Source organism: Aspergillus pseudotamarii (genome assembly GCF_009193445.1).
Source record: "Aspergillus pseudotamarii strain CBS 117625 unplaced genomic scaffold BDV38scaffold_46, whole genome shotgun sequence".
NCBI classification, from domain to species: Eukaryota; Fungi; Ascomycota; class Eurotiomycetes; order Eurotiales; family Aspergillaceae; genus Aspergillus; species Aspergillus pseudotamarii.
In genome coordinates this window covers 61,477-82,340 of record NW_022475060.1, presented here as the reverse complement: position 1 = coordinate 82,340, position 20,864 = coordinate 61,477, and the positions used below count along the sequence as shown (strand labels likewise).

The 20,864-nt window shown below is 48.0% G+C and overlaps 7 protein-coding genes across 7 annotated transcripts; 6 read left to right on the top strand and 1 right to left on the bottom strand.

Moving 5' to 3' along the window:
- Positions 1 to 156: 156 nt before the first annotated feature.
- BDV38DRAFT_272995 (major facilitator superfamily domain-containing protein) lies at positions 157 to 1,669 on the top strand (the record flags this gene model as incomplete). The annotated part of the gene is made up of 2 exons (XM_032057598.1): positions 157 to 345; positions 422 to 1,669. The coding sequence occupies 2 exons, from the start codon at positions 157 to 159 to the stop codon at positions 1,667 to 1,669; spliced, it is 1,437 nt and encodes a 478-aa protein (XP_031911198.1).
- Positions 1,670 to 2,929: 1,260 nt separating this feature from the next.
- BDV38DRAFT_285144 (zinc-dependent alcohol dehydrogenase family protein) lies at positions 2,930 to 3,964 on the top strand (the record flags this gene model as incomplete). Its single annotated transcript, XM_032060424.1, has 1 exon — positions 2,930 to 3,964. The coding sequence occupies one exon, from the start codon at positions 2,930 to 2,932 to the stop codon at positions 3,962 to 3,964; it is 1,035 nt and encodes a 344-aa protein (XP_031911197.1).
- Positions 3,965 to 4,773: 809 nt separating this feature from the next.
- BDV38DRAFT_294798 (uncharacterized protein) lies at positions 4,774 to 8,446 on the top strand (the record flags this gene model as incomplete). The annotated part of the gene is made up of 7 exons (XM_032062574.1): positions 4,774 to 4,871; positions 4,933 to 5,667; positions 5,738 to 6,172; positions 6,230 to 6,647; positions 6,699 to 7,130; positions 7,646 to 8,084; positions 8,136 to 8,446. 7 exons carry the CDS (start codon positions 4,774 to 4,776, stop codon positions 8,444 to 8,446), a joined length of 2,868 nt encoding a protein of 955 aa, XP_031911196.1.
- Positions 8,447 to 8,686: 240 nt separating this feature from the next.
- Positions 8,687 to 10,035, bottom strand: BDV38DRAFT_272992 (enolase C-terminal domain-like protein; the record flags this gene model as incomplete). The annotated part of the gene is made up of 4 exons (XM_032057597.1): positions 8,687 to 9,434; positions 9,484 to 9,595; positions 9,682 to 9,769; positions 9,856 to 10,035. The coding sequence occupies 4 exons, from the start codon at positions 10,033 to 10,035 to the stop codon at positions 8,687 to 8,689; spliced, it is 1,128 nt and encodes a 375-aa protein (XP_031911195.1).
- A 1,603-nt stretch (positions 10,036 to 11,638) lies between these two features.
- BDV38DRAFT_294797 (sugar porter family MFS transporter) lies at positions 11,639 to 13,387 on the top strand (the record flags this gene model as incomplete). The annotated part of the gene is made up of 3 exons (XM_032062573.1): positions 11,639 to 12,177; positions 12,235 to 12,368; positions 12,426 to 13,387. 3 exons carry the CDS (start codon positions 11,639 to 11,641, stop codon positions 13,385 to 13,387), a joined length of 1,635 nt encoding a protein of 544 aa, XP_031911194.1.
- Positions 13,388 to 14,361: 974 nt separating this feature from the next.
- On the top strand, positions 14,362 to 15,456 carry BDV38DRAFT_272990 (family 53 glycosyl hydrolase; the record flags this gene model as incomplete). Its single annotated transcript, XM_032057596.1, has 1 exon — positions 14,362 to 15,456. The coding sequence occupies one exon, from the start codon at positions 14,362 to 14,364 to the stop codon at positions 15,454 to 15,456; it is 1,095 nt and encodes a 364-aa protein (XP_031911193.1).
- A 782-nt stretch (positions 15,457 to 16,238) lies between these two features.
- Positions 16,239 to 19,630, top strand: BDV38DRAFT_272989 (glycoside hydrolase family 35 protein; the record flags this gene model as incomplete). The annotated part of the gene is made up of 7 exons (XM_032057595.1): positions 16,239 to 16,351; positions 16,410 to 16,464; positions 16,523 to 16,590; positions 16,648 to 18,194; positions 18,255 to 18,560; positions 18,617 to 19,366; positions 19,443 to 19,630. The coding sequence occupies 7 exons, from the start codon at positions 16,239 to 16,241 to the stop codon at positions 19,628 to 19,630; spliced, it is 3,027 nt and encodes a 1,008-aa protein (XP_031911192.1).
- Between the last annotated feature and the right edge of the window lie 1,234 nt (positions 19,631 to 20,864).

Below are 20,864 nucleotides of genomic sequence, written 5' to 3'. Positions count from 1 at the left end.
TGGATCGACCTCCGACCAGGCAAGGGGTGATGGTGACGATCATGGCAATATTTTATTTTATTTTTGCAACCACACAACCAAACCACCGAGGGCGTTGCCTCTTTGACATTCAAAGCGACCCAGGTTCCTTATCCATTCCAGGCCTTGATCATGGAAATGGGTGATCCAGATGCTCCTTTCACCATTCTCTCCGAGACCAGAAAGAGATGGACTATCACGATCGCTTCCCTAGTCACATTCATATCTCCAGTGTCGGCCAACATTTATTACCCGGCGCTTAATCCACTGGCTCACGATCTCCAAGTTTCGCCTGCTAAGATAACCTTGACCATCACGGTGTTCATGGTAAGTCTTCATGAAGATGCCATATGATTCAGGTTTTCCAGGATTTGTATACATTGATCTAACTACGAGCTCACAGATCGTACAAGGAATAGGCCCCTTGATGGTGGCTAGTTACTCCGATGTGTATGGTCGTCGCCCGATAGTGACCCTCGCCCTCCTTCTATATGTAGGCGTGAATCTTGGGTTGGCCCAACAAACAAGCTACCCTGTTTTAATGGCCCTCCGGTGTCTGCAGAGTTTTGGGAGCAGCACCGCTACAGTTGTCTGTTCCTCGGTGGCAGCAGATCTGGTACCCCGATCTGAACGTGGACGATATATGATTTATTCATCACTGGGTGTGACTCTAGGGCCCGCTATTGGTCCGATCTTAGGTGGTGTTTTGACGCAATTTCTCAACTGGCGAAGCACCTTCTGGTTCCTTGCCATTTGGGCAGGCATGATGGCCACCGTGTTTTTTGTCTTTGTACCAGAGACCTGCCGGGCAATGGTAGGGAATGGCTCTATCCCACCAATGAGGTGGAATAGGTCGCTCGTTCAACACCTAAATCACGAAGCCTATGCCAGTGACTTCGTATCTGAAAAAGATCAGAAAGCGAAACGACCAGCTCGACCTAAGCGGCCAACCCCTCTGGATGTTCTCAGAGTAGCCGCCCAAAAAGAAACAGGTGCAATCATTTTGTTCACGACCGTACTGTTTAGTGGATACTTGGCCGTGCTCAGCAGTCTTCCATCCCAGCTTGAGCATAAGTACCAGTTTAATGCTTTACAAGTTGGTCTATGCTATATCCCCTACGGTGCGGGGAGTCTCACATCTCGTTGGACAATCGGAAAACTCATCGACTGGAACTTTCGACGCCACGCGAAAGATCAAGGAATTGAGATCGTTCAGAATCGGCAAGTCCAATTGATCTCCATGCCAGTGGAAAAGGCACGACTGCAAATCACACTTCCAGTCATATACTGCGCTTCGATAGTGATGATCGGCTATGCGTGGACAATGAATTACGAAGTCAATCTTGCGGGGCCTCTCATTATGCTTTTTTTTTTATCGCATTTGATCTCTGGAGCGACAAGCACGCTCATCACCCTAGTGGTTGACTGCCATGTTCGTCGACCAGCTACCGCTACTTCCGCAAACAATCTGTTTCGGTGTTGTTTTGGGGCGTGTACAGTTGCAGCAGCTGTTCCATTGATCAACTTGATTGGAATTGGGTGGACTGGTACAATCATTGGTTTTATTTGGATTTTTTTGAGTCCAGTTCTTTGGGGGGTTTACTTTTGGGGTCATGATTATCGCAGAGCAAAGGAGGCATGCCAATCCTAGCGTAAGATTGAAGGATTCGAATATTTAATAGAATGAGAGAGTCAAAACGAACGTCAAGCCCACTCTTAGAGCTTCAAGACTATGAATGTTCAAGAGAATCCCAGAAAAAGGAATGTATCGAATAAGGGCCCAGTCAAGGGGACATATCTGAAGGGTACATGGCTCAGTGATAATGCTCAGCGTGAGAGGTTGGCTTATAGTTGCCACTGATTTTTAGGCAGAATGAATCAATAGCGGTGATTTGAAGCCTTTATACATTGCTAGAGCTGGCCTTTATACAGGGGAAATGCATCATTGTTCTTTCCTCCAAGTACCGGGAAGTACATATTGTAGTATACCCAGATCCAGGTAAAACATGTATAAATCTACTGCAGGAGCCTCCGTCTCCTGGGGTGACGAATGTTCCTTTTCTCTCCACTCATTCCTCATTCATTTCTGCTACTTCAAACATGGAACCCCTTGTCTTCTGCATGGTTGAATACTAGTATTAGTACTGTTGTATGGAGCAACTGGATCGCCCCTCTTCCTCTAATTGTTAAGAAGTTAGCAAAAATGCCTACCATCGAAGAGATCCGTGCCATGTCCGCCCCCTTCGCAGAAGGAAAAGAACAGTAAGCCACGGCTATTAACTACGAATAACTAAGTAGATTACTAACTCTTTTATCGCGATATAAATATATGAAGTGTTTAGGATACCTATACAGTCATATCTCTTGAAAGTAGTAGAATATCGCAGAATTAAATTCTAAAAGTAGTAATATCGTGTCAAACGAAAAGTCATCCCATTCGACCACCTAAAATATCCGGACACCATAGGCGTCTCTATAGGGTAATTTATAGGGGGGTTTTTTTTCAGGTCGATATATCGTGATCTTCAAAGTGGATTACTCTTAGCCGGAATTCTACCTAGATTGGATATCGAACTTATAATTGGTAGATCCTATGGCAAGACTTAATGAATAGATTTCATTGGCTAATTCATAGTTTACTGTGAATACTGGGCGGTGAAGGGATGTGTATAAATCGACACAATGCGGTATTAAATGTCCTCAAATCCTGGCCTTGTACATACATACGGCTCGTATACCAAGGATGACTTGTCTACATAATACAGGCACCATGCTGGCATGAAATGAAGGCTTGTATTTCCCTCCATTGACATCTACACTCGAAGAATATCGAATTAACTTTTGAAATGTAGTTCCCCTGGGGGACAACCCTGGCAAGAAGGATGACTCAGTCGCTTCAGGTAGGCTTCAAATGTCTTCCGAGCTTGAAGCGCCTGTGAGGTTCGGCACTGTTATACGAGAATTTGGCCCTCCGAAGGAGGTAGTAGCATACGAATCGTATAAGCCACAGGTCCCTGGCCCCGGTCAAGTGCGGATCCGTATGCTTTTGGCCTGTATCAATCCGTCAGATTTGGTGACAATATCCGGAGCTTACGGATCGAGGACCTCGCTACCTTTTGTACCGGGGTTCGAAGGAGTTGGTGTGATCGAGTCCGTCGGCGCAGGGCTATCCGAATTGCGTGTGGGACAGCGGGTGTTGCCGCTCGGGAGTGCAGGCGCCTGGCAGGACATGAAGGTTACTGAAGAACGCTGGTGCTTCCCCGTGCCACTGGACTTGACCGATCAACAAGCGGCGATGGCATATATCAATCCACTGACGGCTTGGATGATGGTACGACAATACGCGCCCAGTCCACCTGCAGTGGTAGCAGTCAACGCAGCCGCGTCCGCTATCGGGCAGATGATCATTCGCCTGCTTAATCGCGCCGGCATACAGCCGATAGCCCTGATTCGACGGCCTGACGGCGAACGTCAACTCTCCGATCAGCTCGACCTCTTGGCTGTGGTCTGCACATCTGAAGCCGGACTCCGGCACAAGCTAAGTTTATTGAGTGGTGGCCGTGGCTTGGCAGTCGCATGGGATGCAGTTGGCGGAACCGAGGGAGATGATCTTGTACGCAGTCTTGCTCCAGGCGGAACCCTTGTTCATTATGGGCTTCTCTCCGGCATACCCTTGTCGTACCGTTTGCGCGAAGAGTGCCCGGAGGCGCGAATTGTACTATTTCGGCTCAGAGACTGGATCCACACGACCGAACGACATGAGCTGCAGCGTGCGTTAGACGATATGTTTGAGCTCGTTCGGGATGGCACCGCGGCGTCAAAGGTGGCAGCTGTGTTCCCACTTTCGGAGATTCGGCAGGCGCTGGAGTGCGAGGCTACTCCGGGCCGGCAGGGAAAAGTGCTGTTATCTATGTTCAATGATATGGAAACCACTCACTTCGATTGATGCTCGTATTATATGAGTTTCTTGAAGGCTGTCTCGGAACTCCCGCTAACTTATGATTACATGTCGGAAGATACGGAAGTGCTTTTTGCCTGCCTTGGGGTTCGACACGCGTAGCTACTATTCAGGAAGCTACATATTGTAGACAATTGGACATACCGGCCATTCAATAGTTACAACCAGTATTCACCACCTGCCATATGAGCACGTATTAACGTGGCTATGGCGCCAATAAATAAGACAGTGGGTGTTCCAGCCTCACCAACCATAATTTATTCTTGTGCCTTGAGCTTTGTGTCCGTTGTGCTCGCTGGTAGTGCTCAATTCAGGGTATATGAATTTACAGTAGTATTGAAAATAGCTGTGTTGTTCTACATCAGCCCTTTAACTTTTAAGGTTCCATTATAATTATCTAGCAAGTACTCCAGATAGTTGTCTACATGTTTGGGGTATTAACTAGTCTGATCTATTCCGAAGACATGTACGGCTTTTCAAACTTCCATCTTTTGGTACTGTAGCCCCGAAGTTTAGGCACTACTGCCACTAACGTTCGGTACTATGAGCCCTAAAATTAGGGTCTAATAGTATTAATAGCCGTGGGTTAATGTAAAACGCCAAGGTTTCGGTAAAATCCCAAGAATTGTCCGTTAGCTTGATTAGTCCACTAGTAAAGGCGGTCATTAGGGTAAGTTTAGCGTGTGTTTTGTACGGACCCCCACTGGAACGAAAGTAATTCCCCAACCACTCCAACCTCGTTCCATCCGATGGATGCAGGGGACAAATCCACCGCCGGGAATATCACCGCTGGCGACATGGAGCATGCTTTACCTACTACCCGGAACTCGTCCGACGGATGGCCTCGGCAATCTGGTCGCATCCGTGTGACGCGTGCCTGCGATCGCTGCAAGAAGTAAGTTGCCCCTTCACCTTACACCGATGTTACTCATTTTATTGACTTGGACTGATTTCAGGAGAAAGGTTCGGTGTAATGGCCAACAGCCATGCCGTGTATGCACCGAGGCATCTGTCACTTGCTCCTACAACGCTTCCTACTCTAGAGGGCGACGACCAGCTGTTCGATTGACCCGCTCGAGGCCTCTGGCTCAACTAACCGCGTCTCCGCTAAATCCACAGGGTAGAGATCAAACGGCAAGTCATCCCGGAAATCCAGACATCCTTGAAGAATCACCGGGCGTTGTGTCCCAGCAGAGCGCATCGATGCCGCTGGGCGAGCCTGTCTCTCGCGCTTCTCCTGAGCCAGCGCAGACCGATCTGCATGGCCACTACGTAGGCCCCTCCTCCGGTATCTCATTCCTCTCTAGAGTTCAAAAGCGACTCGAACAATCTGTATCTTTTCCTCGAAGCTTATCTGTCTTCAACTTTGGCGACGCACCGTTGCCTTACCGTCATACTGATTGCGGTGCTGGGGACCCTTCATCATCGTATCTTGACCCGACATTCTGTTTGCTGCTGAACCGAGATGACACTACTCGTCTGGTTCATAGATACTTTGACTTTGCAGTTCCCGTAGATCGATTTGTGCACCGACCCACAATCGAGCAATGGGTGGACGAATTCTACGAGACCCGAGGTGTAATGCGCGATAAAGATGCTGCACCTGCACAGATAGCTGTGATTTTCATGATCTTTGCTATCGCACAGGAACATACAAGCCCGAAATTGTCCGCAGTAGAAGCTGACACGAGGTCTGTTTATCTGCATTGTTTCGAGCACCACCTGCCTAGCGATCTTAAATGATGCTAAGAAACACTTCAGTGTTCGATACTTCCGGGCAGCGAACCAGCAACTGGCCAAAGAGCAGGGTCCCGTGCGACTCGCAAGTGTCCAAGCTCGCCTTTGTCAATGTCTGTGGCTTCTGTCACAGTCACGCATCAACCACTGCTGGAGTCTTTTTGGCACTGTCGCTCGGTTGATTTTTGCCCTCGGTCTGCATCGCAATCGACATGCCAGTTCCAGCTCCATGACTCGGCTCGAAATTGAGTGCCGTCGGCGGACTTTTTGGAGTGCCTATTGTCTCGACAACTACATAAGCACGGCGCTTGGGAGGCCGAGGACGTTTAATGACAAGGACATTGACCAGGAGCTCCCTTCTTATGTGGAGGATGAAGAGGTCCAGGACAGAATGGACGTAACTGCTCCGTGTGGGGGCCAAGGGCTGTCGACCATGTTTGGCCCGGTTAGCTACGCAAAGTACATCCTACCAGGAATGTAACCTCTTCCCCCAAAACTGACACGAGATTCACATAGATTATCTCGGATATTGAGTGGTGTCTTGAGCGACATCTACGCTATTCAACCTATGTCTATCACCGAACGATTGTCTCACACAACAAAGTATATGAGTGAGTTGAAGTCATGGCGCAGAGACATGGCCGGTTTCCTCGACCAACCTAGTTCAAACGCTGCCCCATTAGTCCTAATCTACCAGCGACAGAGGAACGTTCTTAATCTTGCCTACTGGCATACGGTGATTCTAACTAACCGTCCGCTTTTGCTTACAAATTTCGCGCGGTTGACGAACAACACACGGAGATTGCCGCGGGAGCAGAATGAACGAAGGGGACATATTGATGGAAGCATCACTGAGTGTCTCCGTGCTGCAATGGAGATTGTTACTGTCGTGGACACGATGATCCAAGCCAAGCAACTTTTCCGGTCTTTCTGGGTAAGGATTCCAGTAAAGCTCCAAGAGCTTGCTAATATCAGTGTTTCATAGTTCACTCCTTACTTTGCCTTCTCCGCTTCTGTGATCTTGTACGTCTACACTATACAACACAGCAAGGAGCCAGGCGACGTATACCGGTCGTTCTTCGCAGCTGCAGAGCGCTGCAAGCAGCAGATTATGGACATTGCGGAAGAGGGATCGTTGACTTATAGGTATTGTCTGGTTTTAGAAGAGCTGCATGCAGAGGCTGTGCGGCAAATGACCCCAGTCCAGCCTTCTGTTGGACAACCAACGCAAACCCACTATGCAATGGAGATGGGGAGTGAGGGTATAGAGGCCCTTACTTCGAATGTCGGGGATTTGACTACGGAATTTGCTATGGGAGCGGCAAACATGGTAGGCATGGACCCGCTGGATGATTTTCATGTCAGTCCCAGTGCTTCTTTGGAAGATCTGACCGGATGGGATCAATTTGAGTCGATGGTAAATGCTCACGAAAACGATAAGATATTCTGGTATTAATCGGCTAATTGAGACTACCGGCAGGTTGTATCCGGCTTCAATAGTCTCTACCGCTTGTAACTAGCAATATCATCGCCATGCACGCCGTCTTCTGAAGGGTACCCATTCGGTGTTGCATGATAATAGTGTCAGTCTCCCCATGAGATTATTGTCATCTGCCTCTTGATAGGCAAGTGTACCCTATTGAGGAATTTCTCCGAGCAGTAATCATTATCTGGCCTCTTTCCCCCTCTCTCTTTTCGTTTTTTTGGTTCTTTAGTCCGTAGTGCAATAACCCGTTGACCCGTCGGATAATTCTGGCCAATAAATTCTAAGAATACCCGTCGGCGGAAAACACCCCGTGAAGGCTCTTTTCCGAGATCCCACAGGAAGCGTTGCCGAACAGCGCAATGTTCACCATTGAAACTCGAGGCGGCTGCTTAAGAATTTGGTAAGAATTATTGTTTATGGTAATCTCGCAAACAATGTCACTCCAGGGAAAAGTGTATGCTGTTACAGGCGGTGCGAGTGGCATCGGCTTTGCAACAGCCAAACTCATCTCGGAACGCGGGGGAACAGTCTGTATAGCCGACGTTAGCGCAGATGGCCTCCGCAAAGTTGAATTATATTTCTCTTCCAAAACTCCCTCTGTTGAGTTCATGATCACACAAGTCGATGTTTCGAACAAGCAACAGGTTGCAAATTGGATTGCCGACATCAAGGCGAAATACCATCGGCTTGATGGAGCAGCCAACATTGCCGGCGTCATCGGAAAAGACCATGGGATCAAATCTGTGGCAGAGCTGGATGATGATGAATGGAGCAAAATAATCAGTGTGAACTTGACAGGAACGATGTATTGCCTCCGGGCAGAGCTCAACCACATTGTGGATGGAGGCTCAATCGTCAACATGGCGTCCATCCATGCTACCACCGGTGAGTTCTTTCTCCCTCTTAATAACTGGGACTCTTTCTGAAAAGAACTAGGCGTGGCAAACCACGGTGCGTACGCAGCGAGTAAACATGGCGTTTTGGGCCTTACTCGAGTTGCTGCAAAGGAGAATGGCCACAGGGAAGTCCGGGTTAACGCCGTTGCCCCAGGACCTATCTACACTCCAATGATGCAAGGGTTTTGGGACCGAGTCGAACGGCCATCTGATGCGCCCTTTGATGATCCTATCGCTTTTAAACGGCAAGGGGCCCCTGAGGAGGTGGCAACTGTGGTTGTATTCTTGCTGGGGCCGGAAAGCTCTTTTGTGAGCGGAAGTTGTTACCCAGTTGATGGAGCTTGGGTGTGAATGGACTGCGCTGCTCGGCGCAATGTTTATAATAACAACGTGTTTTGTCGGGTATAATCTTCCTACATTATTGAAATAGGATCACCATGAGCTTAGACTCCGAGTTTATATATTGGTTGGTAGACAGTGGTACTATCAATCAAATATCCAAGCCTCGACATAAGAAGATCGTAATGGGTACATCTATTGTAGGTTCTTAAGATTTACTAATAACATGTCTATATCTGGCGCACTGTCGCTTTACCACTCTCGAAACTCCCCACAAGGACCGCGGAACTCAGGAATTGGCCAAGCTTTTGTATCTTGAGACAGCTGCCTGACCTCTGCTTCGTTGATTTCAATCCCCAAGCCCGGACCAGATAAGACATCAATATGGCCATCCCGCACAGTCCAAACTTCAGGATTCGTGATATAATTCGTGATATCTTGTCCAGTGTTGTTGTAGTGCATGCCTATGCCCATCTCCTGGATGGCAAAATTCGCCATTGTCGCGTTCGCATGAACACAAGCCGCGAGTGCAATAGGACCTAGCGGACAATGAGGAGCGACACCTACATCATAAGTCTCGCACATGGCGGCGATGCGTCTCATCTCGGAGATGCCACCAATGTGGCATATATCCGGCTGGAGTACATCTACACAATTGCTTTCCAGGAACGGTCTTACATCCCACCGACTGTGAAGTCGCTCGCCAAGAGCAATTGGGATAGTGGTCAACTCTGATACCTGTTTGATGGCGCCGATATGCTCCCCGAGGAGGGGCTCTTCGATGAACAGAGGTTCGTGGGGTTCTAGTGCCCTCGCAAGGCGTTTGGACATGGGCCTATGTACCCGGCCGTGGAAGTCAACAGCAACATCAATACCCATTGCCTTTACAGCCTTGACCCTCTCCACGACCTCTTGAAGAACCGATGGTGAGTCTAACCATGCTGTGTCTCCCGTGCCATTCATCTTGACAGCATGGAACCCCTGTTGTTTGCGGGCTTGACTATGGGACATGAGTACGGTTCCTCTATGGTTGTTAAGGGGTAACATACGCTTGAACCTGAACTTCGTTGGGCCTGTCACCCCCAATCCAAGCATAAACTCGAATTTTGTCCCTAACCTTGCCACCCAGCAGGTGATATATGGGCACACCAAGTTTTCTGGCTACTTATATGTCAGTCTGCATGTCCATTCGTTAGACACCGGACAAAGCCGGATAGCCTGGTAGGGGTTTGACCACTGCTACAGACATTTCATATCCCATAGAGCAATATCAATTCCGGACAGCGCACTCATGAACACAGGTCCACCACGGTAGAAGCTGCCGCGCCAGGAGAGCTGCCAAATATTTTCAATATCCCTACAACCATGTTTAGAACCCGTAAAAAAAAGGTAGTGAAAAACAGTCATTGAAAGGAATCCACATACTCTGCGTCTAATCCCTTGTATCTCTCAAACCATGCATCCAGACAGCCTTCTACTGCATTAGTGTGGCCTTCAAGGGAAGCTTCCCCCCATCCACAGGCGCCTGTTTCGTCAGTGATTTTGACAAAAAGCCACCGCGGAGGAACGCGAAAATACTCCATTGACACAATTTTCCCCATGATGAACTAATAACCCACTTGAGACGTTGTATGGCTGTGGTAGAGTCGGGGACTAAAAAGATGAGAAAAGTATATAAACAGGGATTTGGGACATAGTAGTGGTTAGTAGCTCTTGGATCTATTCCGCAGCTTGAGCCTTGGTTCTCCGGATAACTCCAGTTCCGATAAGCTGGACCCGATTGATTTTCCGTCTATATCCGTCCACCTCCGTTAAACGGCCGTCCAGTAACATGGAGGGTAAGACCTATGCGATACAGTTTCCGCTATCTTATAGCGTTGGTGGGTACTGTTTAGTATTAGTCAAAGTGTGGGTAAAGCAACTGGATTTCTTTCCTAAGCGATCCTGTAGTGATACGGCTTAAGCCCTATGATCCCTGTTAACGATGAAGGTTGTTATTGAACAACCTGAAATTTTTATTAAATTAACACAGGTAAGGTCCCTGGCCAGTAGGATGTCCTTTTCAAAGACATTCAACACCTTCGTTTGAACAAATAATGTTATCCAGCCTTGCGAGGCTAAAGTGATAACTCGATAATAACCTGACCTGTGCGGGATTCTTGAAACAAAAAAGCGTCCTTCCCCCAAAGACCTTACCAAGGAAACTTTGTGTGCACTGTTTCTCAAGGATGGGTGACAAATTTCATTCCAGTTAATTTATTTGGTTTTATTTCACCTTGGCTGCGGACCCCCATTCCAAAAGCATTTATGCTACCCAGTTAGAACTCGTCATGGCGGTCCATTACGCGGTCATTGCTTCTTACTCTTTCTTTCCTTGAGGCTCCAGAAAAATCGAGGTATTCGTGAGTTCAGGGTTTCTATTCAGCATTGCGCTACTGTATTTAAAATTAGCCAGGATTCTCTCCAAGGCCCTGTAGCCCTCTATATTTGCCGTCACATGAACAGGCTCCAACACGATAGGCCTGACCGAGATGGGACCGTCTAGGAACAATGTGAAGCACCTCTTTACGATTGTCAATTAAACAAATGCTATTCTTGTATTTCCTGTGGCATATCTCTTCTTAAACCGTAAACCTAGGGCTGAAGCGGTCCTGTGACGTCCCAATATCATAAGGTCTGATTTAGATGCTTGGGGCACCCCAGCGCTGTGGATACGTAAGATAAGCAAGGATGATAGTGATAAGAAGGGAGTGTGCCTAATCTGGCGTCGACCTATCGGTGCATTTTCACTCCTTATCAAATTCTGTGCCAGTCAATCTAGTCCAACTGGAAATGTTGTTGTTTCCGATGGATGTAAAGGCCAGGTTGCCATTGGTACATACGTTCCGCCCTGCTCTGAATCCGATGGACAAACTAGCTCAACCTTCGGCTCGCGTTGGAAGATCTTGCTGCAGTAACGGAGTCGAATTAGCCAACTCAATGTAGTCATTGCCCGGAATCGAGTGTCCTAAACTCCACGAGCGTGGTCATTGGATCGTCATTTCATACAAGTGCACCTCATTTTCGTGGTGTTAAAAGCCCTTTACCCCTCTATTGTTGGCTGCGAAATATTACTATAGTTATTCTAGTAGCTGCTATCAACGACTTTCTACCACCTCATTGAGTTAATACCCTTACCTTACCTCCAAGGGACAGAGAATTACCATGACTACAGAAAATGCCCTTGGGGTGTCGGGCTTGTCTACGACAGAGGCCCCCATCACCTGGAAGGCCTATCTTGTTTGCGTCTCGGCTGCGTTTGGTGGCGTCTTCTTTGGCTATGACATCGGTTGGATGTCTGGCGTTCTAGGAATGCCATACGTTATCCAGCAATACACTGGCATGGAGTATGACTTCAACGCCGGTACCCCCGTTGATTCCTCCCACTCGTTCACCATACCGTCCTCGGACAAATCCCTCATGACTTCGATTCTGTCCCTTGGAACGTTTCTTGGTGCTATTGTTGCTGGTGACCTAGCTGATCTGTGGGGCCGTCGCATTACCATCCTCATCGGCTGCGCCATTTTCATTTGTGGCATCATCCTTCAAATCTCTAGCAGCGGCCAACTGGCCGTCATGACCATCGGACGCTTGGTCGCTGGCCTGGGCGTCGGCTTCGAATCTTCAGTCATCATTCTCTATATGTCTGAAGTTGCGCCGAGGAAGATCCGGGGTGCTGTTGTTTCAGCTTATCAGTTTTCTATGTAAGCTAGCCTGTGTAGGCTCTACAGTTTCCAATGTGTACTGAGGCATTGACCTAGCACGATTGGGCTTTTGATTGCAAACTGTGTCGTTTACGCAACCCAAGGGAGAAATGATACAGGGTCTTACCGTATTCCTATCGGAGTCCAGTTCCTCTGGGACATTATACTTGCTAGTGCTCTGTTCCTCTTGCGTACGACCCCCATTTCCGTTTGGGACTTTATGCACAAACACTGACTACCACCTACAGCCGAGTCACCCCGGTACCTCGTGAAGAAAGGAGATATTCAAAAGGCAACAGAGGCTCTTTGTTTCATCCGAGAACAGCCCGAAAGCTCCGAGTATATTCATGGCGAGCTTGCAGAAATCATGGCGAACCATGAGTATGAGTCCCTCGTGAGTCCCGACAAGGGGTATATAAACTCGTGGCTGCTTTGCTTCAAGGGCCCGATCAGTAAACCCAACTCCAATATCAGAAGAACTATCGTTGGTGCTGGTATCCAGGCAATGCAGCAGCTGTCTGGAATGAACTTTATATTTTATTACGGGACAACGTTCTTTCAGCAGCTTGGAACAATCTCCAATCCGTTTCTCATTTCTCTAATAACGACACTTGTCAATGTTTTGACCACTCCGCTCGCATTCTGGACTATCGAGCGATTCGGCCGCAGGCCTTTGCTCGTCTATGGTGGGCTCGGCATGTTTCTGATGCAGTACATCATCGGCGCTGTTGGAACTGCACTGCCCGACAATGAAACAGCAGTCAAGGGAATGATTGCCGTCATCTGCTTCCAAATATTCTTCTACGCTACCACCTGGGGGCCTGCCGCGTGGGTTGTTGTGGGAGAGATCTTCTCTCTGCCAATCCGCGCACGTGGTGTCGCTATATCAACGGCATCGTGTTGGTTCTGGAACTGTGTGCTTGCTGTCATTGCCCCTTATATGACTGGCGATGAAGAGGGAGCGGTTAACCTCGGGCCCAAGGTGTTCATCTTCTGGGGCTCACTCTGTTTTCTGGGGGCTTTGTTTGCCTATTTCTTTGTTCCGGAGATGAAGGGCCTCTCCCTCGAACAAGTCGATCTCATGCTTGCCGAGACAAGCCCACGGAAGAGCGCCCAATGGATGCCTAGGACAACGTTCGCTCAGGAAATGGGCCGAGTGGAAAAGGTTGAAGTCACCCATGTTGAGCATACCGATCATCATACGGTTTAGGCTACTCTTCAAGATAGATACCTATGAAACCCGTCTGTTTACTACGGAGGACTGAATGATGAGGGGGGTCGAACAGTAGTATATCTCTTCATTTGCAACTATGTATTTCCATAGTCGATTGGTCCGTCAATGCAGTCCTATTCGCCGTAATGCATGGTTCGAGAAGTAAAAATGATTTGCGCTAATTCTCCACTATCATGGCAGGGTAACTGCGTCGAACACACTGGCCAAGGCCATCTGGTTTCTGAAGTATTGTATTGCTCTACTTGTATCATGTTCACCTCGGCTGTTATCTGACAGAGCCACCTCGGTTTATTTTGTCTTCTCTGCTTTCGCCGAAAGCCCAGTCAAGAATACTTGAGGATAGGAAAAGTGAACCAAGGGACAGCCTCTCAAGACCTTCAAAAGACACATAATGGAGGTGAGGATAGAGCGACTACTCGAGGTGAACAGATTTACATTCTGCCCTTCCGCTTAGTTTTCCGTGCCAAGCACTTCTTCCGGCTGGTGGAGCTTTTCCGTGTATCGTAGGGAGTGCATTAGGGGGGAAGATCTCGCGATATATTTCACCCTGCAATATCACTTCCCACAACGGAACTGCCTTGGCAATCCACATAGTTCGCGAACCCCACATTCGGCCGTTCCACCTAAATTAAACTATATGACTCGGCTTGGACTGGTGGTGAAAACACGCTTAAAACTTGTTCGGATTTTAGCTATCAGAGTTAGGGATTACCTTTCCCGGATCTTCACAAGCTGGATTTTTACTAGCTCAGCCAAATTCAGTCAATTTCCATAGCATATCTCAATACCACGCGATCAAAATACTATGTGGCACTAAGGTTGTGTCGTAGACATACTATCCATAGCAATAAGTATAAATATATCAATCGCCCCTCAAACCTACTGTCAGTCTATTTGCAACATCTCTTAAGCTTTTCCCTTCACGGATCCATCCTCTGCCGAAGCACATAATGCAGAAAGTGCTCAAGGCGATAGCTGCAGCGGTGATATTCTCATCGTTGCCGACTGTGTCTGCCACATCCACATGCAAACTCGCATCCAGGGCAGATCCCCTGCAGTATGTCGGGGTTGACTGGTCTTCAGTCATAGTGGAGGAACGTGGCGGAGTCGTTTATAAGAACGCACAAGGCATTGAGATGCCTCTGGAGGATATTCTGGTGGAAGCCGGCGTCAACATGGTGCGCCAACGAGTGTGGACGGTTGACAGCGACTACGGAGTGCAGTACAACCTTGAACTGGCGCGACGGGCGAACAAGGCAGGCTTGATGTTTGGCCTCAACCTTCACTTCAGCGACACATGGACCAACCCTAACCAACAAACCATCCCGACTGGTTGGCCACAAGAGATTGAGCCGCTCATCAATACATTATACAACTACACAAGCAACGTGTGTGAAACCTTTGCGGCAGAGGGCCTCTACCCAGAGACAATCACCATCGGCAATGAGATCCCATCGGGATTGCTCTGGCCGACCGGTTACTACACGAATCCGGAAAACCTCGCCCGACTTCTGCAGACCGCTGCGAGTGCTGTGAAGAGTTCTTCTCTAGGAGGACATACCAAGGTCGTGACTCACCTTGCCCATGGATATGATTCGGATCTCCAGCATTGGTTTTACGACCTGGTCTTGAACACCGGCTATCTGACCGTCGACGACTGGGATGTTATCGCCGTTTCGTTCTACCCCTTTTGGGGTGAAGGTGCCACGATGGACGCATTGACCCAGTCTCTGACCAGTCTGGCATCTCAGTACCAGAAAGAAGTCCAGGTTGTCGAGACAAACTGGCCGACGCAGTGCACTAACCCAGAATATCCGTTTCCGCAGGACCAGCTCGATATTCCTCTCAGCCCAGCCGGCCAGATTACGTATCTCCAACGACTTGCCGATACCCTCAAGGCTATCCCGGCTGCTACGGGACTCAACTACTGGGAGCCTGCGTGGATAGATAATGCTGTACTGGGGTCTTCCTGTGAGAGCAACGTCATGTTTGATCCAAACGGCCAGGCGTACGATAGCGTGTCTATCTTTGGCTCGCTTTACTAGTTATGTGTCTATCTCGACTGGTGTATGGCAGAGCAGGGCTTGGGGTATAATGTGTTACTAATGTGCAAGTTGAAATTGCGAATATGTTGTCATTTTGTATCAATGACGTTGTTTCTTAGTATACGTAGCATTCCTAATTTTACGTGAAGTTGTTAAGACCAGTGAGGTATATACACTCGTCCAAGTACTGAAAATGAAAAGACTAAGCTCCGGGAGTGACGCACAAAGGATTAAAGGATTGAATAGCAAAATAGCAGTGCTGACGACCTTCGACTCCTTCCACGAATCAAGTGAACTATGACGTGGCTCTGCTACCCAAGCCCGAACGATGTTGCTCCTGTTAGACGGACTGTATGCACAAAAGAAACAGCGCAAATATGATAATTAGAGTGTTACTGGTTTGATTATAATACTCCGACGGATAACTCGAAAAAAAGACAGCCGTCGGAAAAGATCAATCCTTCTGGCGGAGAGCGCCCAGGCGGATATTTATGCCATGACGCCGCCTGACATGTGTCCTAAAGCCCATTTGCTGAAAACCAAGATAGATTAATTCAGTCAGGATTGGCCTGCCGAAATCGGAAATCCGGGGAAATAGGGACGTGGGGAAATGATAGGAATGGCAGTTCTGTGGATGATCACGTCTACTGAAGTGGTCTATAAATGATAGTAAACGAAGGCACCTTCGTTAATGTCAAGCGATCTGGTATAGTGAATTACCCCAGTATCAATCGCAGATTCCATTCAGGTTTTGCTGATTTAACAGGGTTAACTCTGCAATCATGAGGCTGTGGCACACCGTCAGTAGTGCCGTGGCAATTGCATGCCTAGCAACTCATTCCACGGCTCAAGAGTGGCCTTTACATGACAATGGTTTGAACCAGATCGTCCAATGGTATGCTATAGAGCCCTATAATATGCAGGTAGACAGGTGAAGCTTACGCACCACGCAGGGACCATTACAGCGTGATTGTCAACGGAGAGAGACTGTTCCTTTGGTCGGGCGAAGTGCATAGACCCCAGCTCTAACCTAGTGATATGTAACGTGGCCTAACAGTCTAATTAGTTGCACCTGTGGCGCATCCCTGTTCCTGAACTGTGGCGAGACATCCTCGAGAAAGTCAAGGCAGCTGGGTATGTACAACTTCCAATGCAGCGCCGTCGCATGAGATTAGTTCTGACTTCAAACAGCTTCAACGGGATTGGACTTTACGAACATTGGGGCTGGCATGCCCCAAACAATGAGACGTTGGATTTTGAAACAGGGGCTCATAACTTTGCTCAAGCCTTTGAAATTGCCAAGGAGATTGGTCTTTACATCATCTACAGACCCGGTCCGTACAGCAACGCCGAAGCAAATGGAGGAGGCTTCCCAGGCTGGCTAACTACTGGGGAGTATGGCCCCCTGCGCGACGACAGCGAGAAGTACGCCAGTGCTTGGACACGATATTCTGGAGCTGTTGCGGAGTATGTACGTCCATATCTCATCACTAACGGAGGACCCATTATCATGTGGCAGATCGAAAATGAATATGGCCTCCAGTGGCTCGATCCTGACCTGAAGACGCCCAATCACACTGCCATCAACTACATGGAGCTACTTGAACAGAAACACAGAGAATGGGATATTGATATCCCCTTCACTGCCAACAACCCCAATATGGGGACGCGATCCTGGTCAAAGGATTACGGTAGCGTGGGTGGTGAGGTCGACGTGTATGGCCTCGACCATTATCCGGCGTGCTGGACGTGCAATTTGGCGCAATGCCTTTCAGTCAATGGGCAGGTTGAGCCATACACCGTATTTGACTACTACACGCACTTTAATGAGGTGTCGCGGACTCAACCTTCGTTTCTCATGGAGTTTCAGGGAGGCTCGTTCAACCCCTGGGATGGGCCCGAGGGCGGGTGTAAAGATAATATGGGGCCTGGTTGGGTGAACCTTTTCTTCCGTCACAACCTGGCACAGAAGGTGACAGCTGTCAATATCTACATGCTCTATGGTGGAACCAATTGGGGTAATATCGGCTTCCCTGAGGTCGGCACCAGCTATGACTACTCGGCGCCCATTCACGAGACACGTTTGATTGGCGACAAGTACAACGAAGCCAAGCTCTTTGGTCTTTTCATGCGCGTCGCTCGCGATTTCTCTAAGGTGGAACGAGTGGGGAACAATACCAATTATGCTACTGACAAGGATATCTTTACGACTGAACTCCGCAATCCAGATACTGGTGCTGCCTTCTATGTCACCCGCCATGAGTACTCTCCTTCTACAGAGATCACCAGATTTCGACTGCATGTTACCACCGATATTGGTAACCTCACAATCCCAACTAAAGGATCCATTACTATCAATGGAACGGAGTCTAAAGTCCTGGTCACAGACTTCTTCATCGGTTCCTCCGGGAAGAAAGTCACTTATACGACCCTAGAGATCCTCACAGTCGTTGACCTGGAAGACCGTCAAGTGGTTATATTCTGGGCCCCGGATGGCGAGGACGGCGAGTTTTTGCTTAAAGACGCAAAGTCGGGCAAAGTTATGAGCGGAAATGCCGATAACAAGACGCTAAGCATGACTCGACATGGTGTTCTGACGAATGTTGCCGTAGGTAATGAAAAGACGGTTATCGAATATGACCATGACGTTCAAGCGGTGGTGGTAGATCGACAGTCTGCTTACAAATTCTGGGCTCCTACTTTGAACAATAACCCACTTGCGTGGGAGAACTCTACCGGTAAACACACTCTTGTCACATGAGAATGTCCGGTACATATGTACTAACAAGGCGCATTAGTTCTTGTTCACGGACCCTATCTCGTGCGTACGGCTGAGATCGAGGGCAATACCGTCTACGTCACGGGAGATTGGGACGAAGAAACTGATATCGAGATCTGGGCTCCGAAGAACGTGAAAAATGTTTCATTTAACGGCTCGAAGCTGAAGATCACGAAGTCTAAATATGGAACCCTAGTTGGGACGTTGCCTGCTCCCGAAGTTACGGCGGATAGCCTTATCACAGAGCTGCCGCCCCTTACCAACTGGAAGGTGGCAGACAACCTCCCCGAGAGGTTGGTGGATTATGACGACTCCAAATGGACCAGTGAGTGATCAACTAGCCACTTATATTCAAGCTGCCCTGACTAACCTCTCTTACAGATGCAAACCACATGACAACTCCCCATTTCGTTCCTCCCGATACCTACCCCGTTCTGTTTGCTGACGAATATGGCTATCAAGCGGGTAACATTCTCTGGCGAGGCAGATTCAAGGCTTCAGACGAGAGCATGCCCTCTGGTGCTTATCTTCGAGTCATTGGCGGTCTTGCCAGCGGCTTTTCCGCGTATGTCAATGGCGAATTCCTTGGGGCTTGGCTCGGTTCAATGGCCAACAAAACGGGGGAACTCGAAGTATCTTTTAAGGACGTCAAGCTCAATACAGGGGGTGATAATGTACTATTTGTTATTCAGGACACGATGGGCAAGGAGCAGCGTGAGGCCGCGCCAGACCCACGAGGCATTCTCAATGCCACACTGATTGCTGCAGATGGCTCGGCTACCAATTTCACCTTATGGAAAGTGGCCGGAAACGCTGGTGGAAACCATCTGCTTGAGCCAGTACGTGGCACGTACAACGAAGGCGGTCTCCATGCAGAGCGCCTTGGCTGGCATCTCCCTGGCTTTGATGACAACGATTGGGAGTCAGGAGCCCCTGTGGATGGATTCACTGGCGCTGATGCGCGCTTCTACCGCACCGTTGTACCGTTGAATATTCCACAAGGCTATGACGTTAGCTTGGCTTTCCAGCTAAGCACTGAGAAGAAGGCAAAGCTACGGGCTCAACTATACGTCAACGGGTATCAATTTGCAAAAACCTTGCCCTTCATTTCGAACGAGACAACTTTCCCGGGTAAGTCCTTTCGAAGAAGTTTCAATAAGGAATAAGCGAATTTGTGGTTTGAGTTAGAAACTGATGATCTCTCTAGTATTTCCTGGAATCCTTCACTATAATGGTAACAATACTATCGGACTCAGCGTGTGGACGATGGATGAAGCTGGAGGACAGGTTGATGTAGCTTGGAAAGTGATGGGTGTACATCGATCGGCCTTTGATCCTCTCTTTGATGGCGAATACCTTCGACCTGGATGGAAGGATCGCTCACGATATGCCTGAAAGAGCCAGGCCGGACAACTCAATAGCAGTATCATCCTAAATGCACACATCCACACGGACTATATTAGAAATGGACCAGACATACTTGACAGATATTCAAGGTCATTGTTAGATCATCATTGAGAACTACACTGGGTGTAGAGGATGGTATAAATGCTACAGAAATGGAAATGAAACCCCCAGAGATTACAAAGGATCATGAACTATGATATACTGATATTCATTAAGGAAGTTGTGTGTATTTAGGCTATCTCAGATTGGAGAATAATAATATCAAGACCAAAGATATCTGGCATAGACCTCCAGATGGGAATTTGCTATATGTTGGTAATTAGCTGCTCAAGGCACGACCTTGACGCCATATGGTTGTTTTGGTCGAGTGGGTGTGAGACTTATATATCCAATTAGTGCATCGTGGAACAGTTGGTCTTACCTGCTATCTTAGTATATATGCTTCCTATTTTCTGTATCCACACTACTTTATACAAAGACCCAATGTTTAATAAGACGTATAGAGCTATAGATCTGTAAACATGGATCAAGAGGCAACAGTCTATGTATAGACATTATGTACTGGAAGATTCACTTTATAAGGCAGATAGCCTGTTGACTAGGTAAAGAAAAGTAAGCGAGGAAGGAAGGACATGTCTACAGAGTGCTATTAGCTGAATTATCTTATCTGTTGAAGCGATCGCCTTGCCTGGTTTAGTTGAGATTCGCGGAGCTTTGTTGGAAGTGGTGACCTTCCTGGATCCTAATTGTCAATTGAGGCATGCAAGCGATATAGACTACTATGAGGAATCTGCCGACTAGATCCATAAAGTGGAGACTTGAACCCAATCGCTTATACTGTTACATAGCACAGCCTATTAACTAGTTATTTATCTTTCCCGGAAGAAATTCCCACTGAAAACCTCGCGTGTTCCAGTGGGGATAAATAACACTTTATATATGATAATTCTTCCTCGTTCTTCGGAAATCTTATCATGATAGTGCTACATAGCATTATTGCCAAGGTGTAAGATCTGTGAACCATGGTAGATCTATGATCTATCTAGATTTCATCTATCAGTACGTAGAGGTAAATGGTGGGGAAAAAGGTTTAACCCCAGACCAAAATGGAAGACGTAATAAAAGATGAGGTGAACAGGATTAGTGATAGTAAGTGAAAATTTCGTGATTTCATTGGATTAGTGATATTAGTCAGCGATTCATCAGCACCCTTCGATGACGA